This window comes from Pituophis catenifer, unplaced genomic scaffold (genome assembly GCF_029215685.1).
Source record: "Pituophis catenifer annectens isolate HBS135680 unplaced genomic scaffold, rPitCat1.0.hap2 SCAF_2, whole genome shotgun sequence".
Lineage (NCBI taxonomy): Eukaryota > Metazoa > Chordata > Lepidosauria > Squamata > Colubridae > Pituophis > Pituophis catenifer.
The window spans coordinates 145,354,383-145,367,407 of NW_027256882.1; the positions used below are offsets into that span (position 1 = coordinate 145,354,383).

Genomic DNA, 13,025 nt, shown 5'->3' on the forward strand with positions numbered 1-13,025 from the left:
AAAAATGGGCATACGTAAACTGCATTTTCTAGTTTGGTTCTTAATAAAAGAAAAAGGAGCATGAGTTTCAACTACTAGTTTCGTAATTTAGAAAAAAAGCTTGCAAGTTCTAATATACTTTATAATAGGTCTTCAAAACTTTCTAAGAGGTTTTAGTTCTGAACTGTTCACCATTTGGACTGCAAAAAGTTTGAGCTTTTATTGGGAAACATAAGTCCCAGGCACAAAGGAGTAAAACTAGATTCAGTTTTACAATTTCATCACTGCTGTACTTAATCCTTCCTATATATTCCAAAACATCCTGTATCTGAACTAAAGTTAGCTTCAGAAGAAAAGATGTATGCCAGTCATTATCTGTGGTTTATTCAATGTTTTTAGTAAGCCTTAATCCCTTAAAACTAGGCAGGGAAATCATTTGACATCCAAGTATTCATTGTCAGTAAGTTTTCTTCCTTATGGCTATCCGTTATACTTTCACAATCAATTAATTAGATTGTTAGATATAGAGTGTTATGTCACAAGAATTCCTTCAATGGATAAGGAGTTACAAAAATCTCTTCCTTCTTTGCATAGAACACTTTTAAAAAATCTTAATGATTCCAAAGGAACAATCAGCCTCATTAAATTTGCACAATTAATAAGTTTTTTCTAATAGATATGTAGGAAATTTTCCACAAGATGCTGGAGTCTTGCCAGCAAGGACACCTGGGCTTGCTTTTCCCTCAATGCAGTTACGATAATTTCCTTGCCTCGCTGCTGTCTCTTCCTTTCCCAACCTGAAACTTTTAATTGTTTCCTGCTGCTTTCAATTTTTAAAAGATTGTTTTAAAATATTAACCTTCTTGTTTTATTTTGGAAGCTACTTTGAGAGGGGGTTTAAACTGTTATGCAGAGGTTCTTCCTGGTTCTTTTTTTAAATCTATTTATCATAGGATGCTGTTCACCTTTCCTTCGCCTTCACTAGCTAGCAAACAGATCTGAGATACATTCTCAGACTTGCATATTGTCTGGACTTCAGTTTTCCTAAACTGTGAGAACACTATTTTCTCAATTATTAAAAAGACATAGAATTCAAATTTATCCAGGATAAAAATACATCCTGACTCACAATACATTTTAAAATATTTCCCTGGAGTTCAAGTACTGGTTTCCTTCTAATCCTGTTGCTATTCACATACAGGCTGAAAGTGCTTTATTTCTAATTACTGTTAGGTTGGAAGGAAGTTAGGTAGGTGGCAGTGACTGGGAAAAGAGGAAGGAAATGGATCGAAAAAGTGGACAACAACTATTACACAAGAATAGTTTTCTGCTGATTCCAGGATGAGGGAAGCGCTCTATAACTAGGAAGTGAAGAAAGGATCTTTGACTCTTTAGATATGTTATCCTTTCAGCAAAATTTATCAACAGTTATCCAAGAAATATTGTATTCCAAAAATATAGGAGTTGAGGGATTTAATAAAATGGTCATAATGCAGCAGCCCTGATTTGGCATAACTGATTGATTGACTGACTGATCAATTAAGAACCTAATATTACAATGGAACATAAAGAACATTTCACTGCAGGATCAAAGCAAGCAGACAGAAAGTGACATGGAGATGTGTTCCCAGGTGTCATGCATCAGATCCGATGGATAGTACGTAAAATGCATCTGGAAATAATATTACTACGAACTTCTGTGAGTGGTCTATGGTAACAGCCATGAATTGCTGAGGTAGTAAGTACTGTACAAATACTTTAAATAAATAACTAAATGCACGAAGTATTGTAGCATTTATTAGCGTTAATTAGAACTGCTGTGAGACTTCCATGGGTGAAAATTACTTTTATAATGCCAGTAATAAAGGAATAACACCTGTGGAACTCATTTGAAGTTGCAAATAAAGCCAAATTATTAGTGACATAATACATTATTTAAATTAAAGACAAATTTAAAGCTGTGAAAGGCAAATACCCTGCCCAAAGCAGGAATAAGAGGACAATGGATCGTTAGGATCATGGCAAAAAACAGGCACTTAGCTACATTTAATATATGTTAAGGTCTACTCAGACAATGCCAAAATATTGTGAAGTTCAAAGTAGATGAAATCTCACTCCCTAATGTTCTTGACTGTGGAACTATGACAGGACCACCTCACAGATATTTACCTGAAATCTACCCAACTTTTTAGGCATATGGCAATACAGGTAGTCCTCATTTAACCACTGTTTATGATTACAACAGTGATGAAAAAAGTAACTTGGAAACCAATCTTCACATTTACACTCTCTGTAAGTCTATAAACCAAAGAAAAGTTGAAGATTGAAAACACAATCTTTCTCGGTCAGATCCAATTTGAACTGAGCCAGCTGTTTCGCCAACTCTTTCTCATGGTGGCTGCTTAGCTCCAACAACTGTTCCCTGTTGGGGCCCTAAGGAGCCCAGGCGGGCAGGCAAGGAGTGGTTGGGAGGGGAGGGGCAAGTAGAGGCTGGCGAGGTGCCCCTCAACATGAGTGACATCGAGTTGGCCATGCCTACCCAGTCACATGCGCACCCAGGCGGTCATTAGGCAGATCATATTAGAGGTCTGCGGGATTTAAAATTATGAATTTAATGGTCCCTGAGGTCTGAAAGGTTGATGACCCCTGTTCTAGAGCCTTGTTTACAAATGCTGTCTACTGGCCTGAAGGAGGGGTTAAGGAAAGCAATAGGTTGCAAAACACTGTGGAACTTTACAAAGGTCATTTACTGGTAGTACCTTTTATTTCTGACCATTTTTATCATTTCAGAGATGACAAATTCTTCCATGTTCAGGAATGTGTGTTCTCAGCTGTTCTAGCAACTCAGCTTGCTATGGTTTGGGAGTCAGTTGTCTACACACTGTTCTAGATGGGCCATAAAGGAATCTTACATGAACAATCCATAACAGAAAGCATTTTCATTTCCTACCTTAACATCAAAGGGCTCGTCACATTTGCTGGGATCTTCCCTGGCCAATATGCAACTGTGGGAACACGGTGTCCTCCTTCCCAGGTTGTCTGCTTTGCTGAGCTACCACCTGTAAAATTTAAAAAGAAAAAAAAAACCAACCCACATTTTCAGATGCTTGTTGGCCAATACTTTTATATTCAATTAATCAATCAAAAAAGAATTATGAAGTAAGGGTGTAAAAGAAAGTAACCCCTTTTCAGCCAAGAAAACAAAATGTCATAGGAAGGAAAACACAAGGGGTCTATTAAGACATGTAATGATACACCGCCCCCCCCCAAAAAGGAAAATAGTTGCATATACAGAATAAATGTTTGTGCAATGTCTCAGTATTGCCTCATTTTCTTCTGAAAAGCCAAGACCCCAAGGTCAACTCAGTGTCTGAGATATTTCTGGATTTCCTTGCCAGCTCAAGGTTGACTCAACCTTCCATCCTTCCGAGGTCAGTAAAATGAGGACCCAGATTGTTGGGGGCAATAGGCTGACTCTGTAAACCGCTTAGAGAGGGCTGTAAAGCACTAGGAAGTGGTATATAAATCTAAGGGCTATTGCTATATGGCAGCTTCTGAAGACTCGAAGTAGTTTCAAAGGGACAGCATGACATAATATGTATCAAGCTACCTTTGGATGCAAGTTTTACACTTGGCTAAATCAATTTCTGCCCCATTTAAATGACCTTCTTTTAGGAGCCCTTGTGAAAGCCTAATAGACCCAAGATGCTGCAGAGAACAACTTGGTGAATGACACCCATAAAAGCCCAGTTTTTCCAGTCAGTGGATTTATTTACATTTACAGTACCTAAAACTGGGTAGCTCCAGAACAATGTTAGACCTGGGAATTTGCCGTGGAGACAGCTAGACTTGAAGGTGCATATTATGAAAGATGCTGCTAGATTAAGGAGGATTAGACAAATCAGTGATCAAGCTAAGGAAGGGTAGCTCCCTTTTCAAAGAACAAGTCCAAACCATGAGGATTCCCTCCCAAGTAACAAAAACAACTTTAGAGGATATCAAAACTTAAATGTTTTCAGCGTTTAAGATTTGAATTTGAAGAACTGTGTCAGCAAAACTATATGAATGGGGAAAAAAAAACCACTTCCCACAAATTTCAAGACTATTCAGCTTTGCTTCCAGGTCCAGATGTCAAGATGGGGATGAAGCGGTGTATGTCTACACTTCATTTATGTAATAAGACTTTAAAATCTTTATTGTACAAACTGTTTCATCAGACTGCAAAAACATTTATATAATGATAAACCTGGCACAGCTGCTTTGTTTAAAAAATTATCCCTCCTGCCCGCACTGTAGGCAATTTCCCCTTTGCCTCTTCACACAGAAACATAGGAAGCAGGTCAGACTAATCTGGTTTTCTCTGAAAGGTCTTTGGCTCACCTCCAAAACTGGCAAACTTCATTCCACCCCCCCCCCCAAAGCATTCACTTCACTATGGTTGTCCAACAGAGCAGAAAACAATTTGGCCAGGATTTACATCTTCCAAAGCATCCTGATATACAAAAAACTGTAATGGCTTTTCACAGCATGAAGCAGATTGAAAGTCAAACCCTAGCAAACAATTGAAAATTTGGCAACCACAACCTTACTTCTGGCATTCAGATAAATGACAGACAACTTAAGCCACACCCTTCTTTTAGCACTTGGGAATAGAGCTGGAAGGGGTTTTCTAGCCCAACCCCCTGCACAAGCAGGAGACCCTATACCATTTCAGTTAGGTGGCTGTCCAATCTCTTCTTAAAAACCTCCAGTGGTGAAGCACCCACAACATCTGAAGGCAAGCTGTTCCACTGGTTAATTGTCTTCACTGTTAGGAAGTTTCTCCTTAATTCCAGAGAATATTGTATCAATCAAGGAGAGAATATTGCTTCTCTCCTTGATTAGTTTCCATCCATTGTTTTTTTGTCTTGCCTTCTGGTGCTTTGGAAAATAAGCTGACCCCCTCTTCTTCGTGGCAGCCCCTCAAATGCTGAAATATTGCTATCATGTCATCCCTAGTACTTTTCTCAAGACTAGCCAAATCCTACAATTGTTCTTCATATGTTTCAGTCTCCAGGCCTTTAATCATTTTAGTTGCTTTTCTTTGTACTTTTTCCAAAGTCTCAACATCTTTTTAGCAATGTAGTGATCAAAACTGGATGCGGTGTTCCAGGTGTGGCCTTAGTAAGGCTTTATAAAGTGGTGCTAACACTTCACGTGATTTTGATTCTGTGCCTCTGTTTATACAAGCAAGGATTATATTAGCTTTTTTGACTGTTGCAACAGTGCTGGCTCATATTTAAGTGATTGTCCAACTAGGACTCCAAGTCTCTCTCACAGTTACTGTTTTTGAGCCAGGTTTCATCTAATCTGTACTTGTACCTTTGGTTTTTCCTGCCTAAGCATAAAACCTTGCTTTTTTCCACCTTCAATTTCATGTTGTTGGATAGGGCACATTGTTTAAGTTTGACAATATCTTTTTGGATCCTGAGCTTGTCTTCTGGGATGTTGGCTTAATGTCATCTGCAAATTTGATGTTCCCCTTCTATTCCCCCGTAAATCTAGATTTTAAAAAAATCAATTATTCTCAAACAGATCTTGCTCTAATGACTATGCTTATAGAATAGTTGCGGGCAGCAATAAAGCCAGTTCTCCTACAGATATTAAGCATAAAGGAACAAATAATGAACATATGTGTGTGACCCAACCTATCTGCCCTCACTTACCTGAACTAAGTGGCCTGTTGTTTTTTGATGCAAGTGTAGATAGCAACAAGTCCCTGAGGGTGGGGGAAAGAGTATAGAACTTGCAAGTGGTGGCATGTATTATGACTAAAGTCCTGTCCTAATGTGCATGCACATACAAAAATCTACAGGCTTTGTCTTCCCACGTGGAAGCCTATGTATTTAGGGAGTGGGGAGATGGGAATGATAAGCAAAATTCAAAAACTGAAATAGAAGTGTATACCAGAAACCATTTTGAGAGGATTAATCTGGCTTCTGGAAGGGCAAAGCATAACAATTACAGGAATGTTGTTTTTGTTGTTATTCCTACCAAAACTGTTATTCCCCAGTTAAGATGGAGGTATCTAGCTGATCTGAGTTGAGCTATTAAGCAGAGTTGAATTTCTTTTTTTTTTTTTTAATTTGATTTATATGCCGCCCTTCTCCGGAGACTCAGGGCGGCTTACAATGCGTTAAGCAATAGCCTTCATACTTTTGTATATTTATACAAAGTCAGCTTATTGCCCCCACAAACTGGGTCCTCATTTCACCTACCTTAGAAAGGATGGAAGGCTGAGTCAACCTTGAGCCTTGGAGAGATTCGAACCAGCAGTAATTGCAGGCAGCTGTGTTAATAACAGGGTGCTTAGACCACTGTACTATCAAGGCTCTTTGTTTAATATTTGGATGGAAAACCACCAGAAAATCCAAGGGTGAAGGTTAGGTTTAGAAAAAGATAGTGCCAAACCACTTCAGACTATTGCCAAGAAAGCTAATAAAAAGTACCCAAGTATTATTCAAATCAAGTCACCACAACTCAAACTTTTTTGAATGAGTTTTGCTATTTCTATTTATTATATTTCATAGCTGATGTTGGTTGATTTTCTTCTTCATGATTTGAATCCTACTGAAGCGCTTGCAGCTGTAAATGTAATACAGGTAGTTCTCAATTTACAACCATTTGTTTAGTTGTTTAGTCAAAATTACAAAAGCACTAAAAAAGAGACTTGTGACTGTTTTTTACACTTATAACCATTGCAGCTTCCCCATGATCATATGATCACAATTCAGACACTTGGCAATTGACTCATATTTATGACTGTGGCAGTTTCCCAAGGTCATGTTTTACAACCTTCTGATAAGCAAAGTCAATGGGGAAGCCAGATTCATTTAACAAGCGTGTTGCTAACTTAAGAACTGCAGTGATTCCACAAGAAAGGTTGTAAAATGGGACAGAACTCACTTAACAACTGTCTCACTTAGCAACAGAAATGTTGGGTTCAATTATGGTAAGTCAAGGACTACCTGTACCTAATAATGAATGAGATAATCAATGATGCTGTTATTAGTAATTGGGTGGTTGTAAATTATTCCAAATTTAGACAATCCAATTTTTTTTCTAAATACTCATGGTATTGCATCTACTGCCTCATACCACTTTTTCCAAAATTTGTGATTTTTTATTTCAAATCTGGTTATTTTGTCATCTTTTCCAATTCTGTTCATGTCAACATTACTGTCTCTTGGGATGGCTATATCAAGAAATGAGACATGGTTCTTTCCAATGACAGCAATGTCTGTATCATCATCATCATCATCTCATGGGTTATTCCTGGCACAAAACCATAAAATATGTCTTTGCTACTAGACTAATTCAATTTGTACAGTATAGGCAGTCCCCAATTTATGACTGCGATTGAGCCTAAAATTTCAGTTGCTAAGCGAGACAGTTGCTAAGAGTTTTGCTCCATTTTATGGCCTTTATTGCTATAGTTGTTAAGTAAATCATTGCAGTTAAGTTAGTAATACCGTTGAATCTGGCTTCCCATTAACTTTACTTGTCAGATAGTTGCCAAAGATGATAAGTGACCCCGGAACACTGCAACCGTCATAAATATGAATCAGTTGTGAAGTATCTGAATTGTTATCACATGATCATAGGGATGCTGCCACAGTCGTAAATGTCAAAAACGGTCATAAGTCACTTTTTTCAGTGCTATTGTAACTTCAAACAGTGACTAACAAACTGTTGTAAGCTGAGAATGCCTGTACTTTGCTGCTGTAAAAGGGCCTCTGGATGTTGCAGCATCAGAAGTTAAGATGGGTAAGTCATCCTGTAAACCGTCAAGATATCCCAGGCGGGAGACAGTAAAAAAAAACAAAAAAAAAACCAAGTGTTGTTCTGTGTTGCCATGATACTATAAATACATGAAAATATCCAAAACCGTGCCAGTAACTGAGGTCAACTTGAAGGAAACTTTATTGTAAAATGATTACTTGTTGTGCCCTTAGTTTACATGGAAAATTGTGCCCTTGGGGCTCTCTGTGCAATTTCAAATGTTTGAGTCCCGATGGAATATCCCTTCATTACAAATGTTGTTTTCCCTGGAGTAAAAAGATTTAGCTCACCCAGCTTGGTTTCTTTCAGATGCCCATCGCAAAATTGTTTGATTTCTCTCTTGACAAAACCCAGATTTTATGGAGCTCACAACTGGAAGCACTGACTCAGTATAACAACAGGTACACTCGTGACATACTTCTAGTTTTGCTTATCAAATCTAAAGGTTCTCCACTGAAAAGTGGGCTGAAGGAAACAAACTCAATTTAGTTCCTTCCCCCCTCCAAATGCCTTGAGTTCAAATAAATGGCGGCCAATTAAAAAATTGACCTTTCTTTCCTTCATGCACTGTCCCGAAGCACAAAGAATATCAAATATATATCAGCTCGAATAGAGACATTTTCTGGATCAAATCTTTGTGGAACAGAAAGAATCCATATTCTGGCATTTATTTCAACAGAAGCTATTCAAGTTCTCTACTGCATCAAATTACAAAAAGATTCCAGGGAAAATCTGAGAGATGACAGAAACAAAATGTTCCTGAAATGAGAGAAACAGGAGAGAAACTGAAAAACCAAAAATGGAAAATTAGCAGCAAAGGAGATGTTCCTGGAACAATTTCAGATGTCACTCGTTTCCAAAGAGTGCCTCCTTAGCCGACCACTATTTCAGTTTTATTTCAGTTTTATTCACCACTGACATTAATCATTCTCTCACACACTGGTCTGTTACAAACATCAATAATCATCATAATCATCATCCTAATAATAATAAAACCCACAGTGAGGCACTACCTTGATACTGTGGGAATTTCTCTATAATTTTCCCAACTGATTTTTAAAGACTTCTAATGGAGTAGCCGCCTTGCAATAAGCTCCATGAATTAATTATTTCTATGACATAGATTTTATTTTGGAAAAGCAAGGGCTGCCAATCTGAGACATTCATATGCGTGAATGAAATGGTATCATGTGTCGAGATATGATTTTTTAAAGCTTACAGAACAGTTTTTAAACAACGAAAAGAAACTCTGAGACTTCCTCTGTGGGAGTTGTGCCACAGTCCTTTTTCCACTTCTATATTTGGAAATGGACAGGAAACAGATGTGGAAAAGCTAGCTACTGCTATTCCCAAAGAGTAACTGGGGAAGTATGACTTTAAGAGCATCAGTTCATGTGTACTCACTCACAGACATACACACCAAGAAGGGTACCAGATACAAAACCAGGAAATATCTGCATTTACACTGCACCTTCCTGTCTGCATAAGTAGAAATAACTATCCCTCCTCCTTTGCTGTCTGAGCTGAGAGGACGTTCGTCCCTGTTCTGATATGGTAGGAGTATGCAGAGTTCCATTACAACAGCATTTTTAAACCATGAAAAATAAGTGTGTGTGGAACCATGAAAATAAAAGGGATCCTCATTTCAAACTTGATGCCGCTGACGAAATAATCTAAGGGTCAAATACAATCTCAATAGCATGAATAAATAATAAAAATGGCTAATAAAACAAATCATAAAATAGTTTGTTTTTGATGTTACATAACATTTAAATGTTTAATAATAATAAACCTAATATTTCTTTATCACGTTTGAAAGAGTGAACATCACACAGACACTCTGACAGCATTTCATAAATGACTGCTGGAGGCAAAACTGACTATAGGATAGCCCTCTAATTTCATGCAGCGATGTGCCCAGCAAAGCATGTTTCAAAAGAAGAAAGCTACTAGATTGAGAAGGAAAATGTAATAAAAAAAGAAAATGCAACCCAAATTTTCTAATCAGAAAAGCTGAAGAGAACTTTTAAAAAGCGACACTACCTTTTTTTCGTTGCCACATCCCTGTATATGGACCAACACTTCCTGCATAGTCACACTTCTCGGACCAAGGACCATTGTCTCCTAGAAAGATAAGAGGAGACCCTGTTGATAAACAGAACAGGAAGGTGTCTTTCATTGGAAACAATGGGAGCAGCCACAGCAAGGACGGTTCAAGAGCCAAAGAGTATAGTTCCCATTTCTTTCAACTGAATATTATTTATATTAACAATTACACATGATTAACCATGCTTTATCAAGCGCCTTTTTTCTTATTCCAGGGGTCAGCAACCCGCGGCTCTGGAGCCACATGTGGCTCTTTCATCCCTCTGATGTGGCTCCTTGTCACCGATCGGTTCCACAATTGATAGGGCTTTTCAGTTTAGGACAGGTAGAGGAAAAAGGATGCCATGCTAGGAGGAGACTCTATGGTAGGGGAACCGGACTTCCGGTCGGCTCCAGAATTGAATGGGAGGCTTGCATTAGGACCTTTGTGGCTCTTTAGTGTTTAGGGTTGCCGACCCCTGTCTTATACTATCAAATGGGTTATATGAAGCTGGAAAGGAAGGTACAAGATTATAAAAGATATGGAAGAACTTCAGAATTCCATCCCTGCAGGGATTCACCTGTTCCTTAATGCAGGAGTTTAATAAATTCTCAAAAACATTTTCAGAGAAAACAAAAGAAATTGTCACTTTTTTGTTAGAATCCCTGATCTACCAAAATAAAAAGTGTCATGTTAGGTACAATTCTAAAATAAAAGTAAGACAGAAACAAAATGGGTATCTTTCATTGAACAGATGTCAACAAACAAGCATGGCGATTGTGCAAAACTTGGTCAACTTGGCCTAACAAATTTATTGGCTGGAGGAAAAATAAATAGCAAAGGCTATCTCTATCCTTCTTGAAATTTTAACCTATAAGGATGCTTTACAAGGGACTATTGAGCCTGAGAGAATAGTCTTCAAATCCTGAGCTGGGGTAGGATCTGGAATGACTCAGGAGTTGACAGCCTCCCCAGCAAGGGTGGGCTTTTTCCAGATGATGATTAGTTCAACCTATTTCCCATCTTTTCCTGTTTTGCACGTTTTTGATCTATACCAATCAGAGCTGGCATACTCTCCTGCAGAATAACATAGGGCTAATATGGAAGTTCTTACACGGTGTGCAGTTGGGCGCCCCTTCTTGTGTTCATTATTTTACTCAGCAGTTATAGCTGACAAATATTGTAATTTGTCAAGATCTGAACATTTTTTTCTTTTTCCTCTTCTATTTACATTTACATCTATTCTACTTACTCATTATTCTTATTTTCATTCTTTCTTTTCTAATATTTACATTGATTTTATTTTGTCAAGAAATATTTGTCACATTTATATGGCTGACCATCTCACTAGAGTGTATCTGGATGATGCATAACAGTGAATTTTTTTAACAAAAATTTCTTTCATAAAATTTGTATATATATATTTTTAAAGAAAACCTGGCTGCCAAACCACACTGAATAGCAAATGGGTCCCTTGCCTTCAAGAGGAATCTAAACAGGGCTATGAAGCAGGACAATTACAAACTCTAAAAGATTAGCATTGTTTTTTTCTTAAAACAAACTTGCAGAGAGACTTTTATTCTGAGTGAGAAGGAAAGTTATTTGCCACTTGAATAATTCTTAAAGATAAGGAGACAAAACAATAATAAGAAAGAGTTTGCCTTGGAGTTTAATGAACCACATTTTACTTCCCTCACTTGGGAGAAAACAACTCATTAATGGCAGACTTCGGAACTGGCTATTTTGTTCTTATGTAATGAAGTGCTTAATTATTAGTCAAAGGTTTGTGTTTTTGGCCAGAATTGAAGAATTAGTTCAAAGAAACAGTGCCTGTAGCGAACAAACTTCAAAACGGGCTACTGATACGTTCAAAACCCCTTTAAAATTATAAGTAAATTAGGCAGTCTGTTCATCGCCCACATTAAATTTGGTGACAAGAAAGAATCTCTGCCAAAGTTAACCTACACTGCACAGGTTTTATTGAGAAATATCTAGAATCAGCCAGTTGTATCACCTCATCTGCTTCATGGCTAAAACTCAGCTACAGCTATGTAAGTGTTATAGGTTCAGAAGGAGCAAAGATACTCTTAAGATTCAAAGGAGAATAGAACTGTATACTATGCCCATAATCAGTTACACAAATTTACACTGAATCTGAAGCCCTTACTCTGGCTTTTTATAAAAAAAACAAAGAAAAGCCTTTCATAAAAGCAGAACTTGTGTGCTGATTTCTCTTTTCAGATAGGAGCCCAGCTGTGTGGAGAAAATAAGTTTACTCAATAGAATTCAAGACGTGATGGGTCATCCAAGACCATGTGACATTGGAGGATTATTGAAGTTAAAAGGAGGAGGCAGTTCCCAGTTCCTTAAGTAGAAGACCCAGGAAAAAGTCAGACACAGATTTCACAGATGTACAAATTATTACAATACATCTTGAAGTACCAAAATACCAGAGCAGCAAATTAATCTGAACATCAATTTTACAGTTCCAGTACATTAATCTGAACATTAATAACAAGTGTTGTTATTCAGTTGGCTGTCCCATTGACTTAAAAACCATTCCTGAGAAAAACCATGCTCATTTATGACTAAATCTAGCAATGGATAAGGTTGTTAAAAATATACTTCACTCTACCGCAGCAACTTTTTAATTTGTTCCATGAATTCCTAAGGGCATGACATTTTTATTATCAGAGATTCATTTGGAGGTCAGGAGCTACCAGTTGATCCTTCAAAAGGAGGCCTTCCTGAATCAATCTCCATCTTTTTGTCTCTAAAGCTCTTAGAACCTATTGAGTGTATGACAAAAATAAGTCTCTATGGGATCAATTTTAAGAATTGGTGGTTGTTTGCAAGAAGCAGGTATCTGTCATAAATCATCAGCCTGTCAGATACTTTTGGAGAGCTCTATCTTCTCAGAACCTTTATCTGAGTTTATTAAGTTTGCTGCCCATCTTAGCAGAAGTTCCAGGGTATCTGGATGAGGCTATAGCCCCAAATGAAAGAGTTCCATTCTAGTGGCTAGTCTAAAGAAAAGAAGAATTAGGGGTGACAGCAGTATTTCAGTATTTGAGGGGCTGCCACAAAGAAGAAGGGGTCAAATTATTCTCCAAAGCACCAGAGGGCAGGACAAGAAAAA

The 13,025-nt window shown here is 37.7% G+C and overlaps 1 protein-coding gene across 4 annotated transcripts in view; it reads right to left on the minus strand.

Moving 5' to 3' along the window:
• ARSG (arylsulfatase G) overlaps positions 1-13,025 on the minus strand; it is a 127,664-nt gene that overhangs the window by 21,917 nt on the left and 92,722 nt on the right. For all 4 annotated transcript variants that reach the window (XM_070937724.1, XM_070937727.1, XM_070937725.1 and 1 more), the window contains 2 exons: positions 9,844-9,924; positions 2,930-3,038 (listed from right to left, as the gene is read on the minus strand). In XM_070937724.1, coding sequence (XP_070793825.1) covers positions 2,930-3,038; positions 9,844-9,924 — 190 coding nt within the window. The remainder of the gene's footprint in view (positions 1-2,929; positions 3,039-9,843; positions 9,925-13,025) is intronic.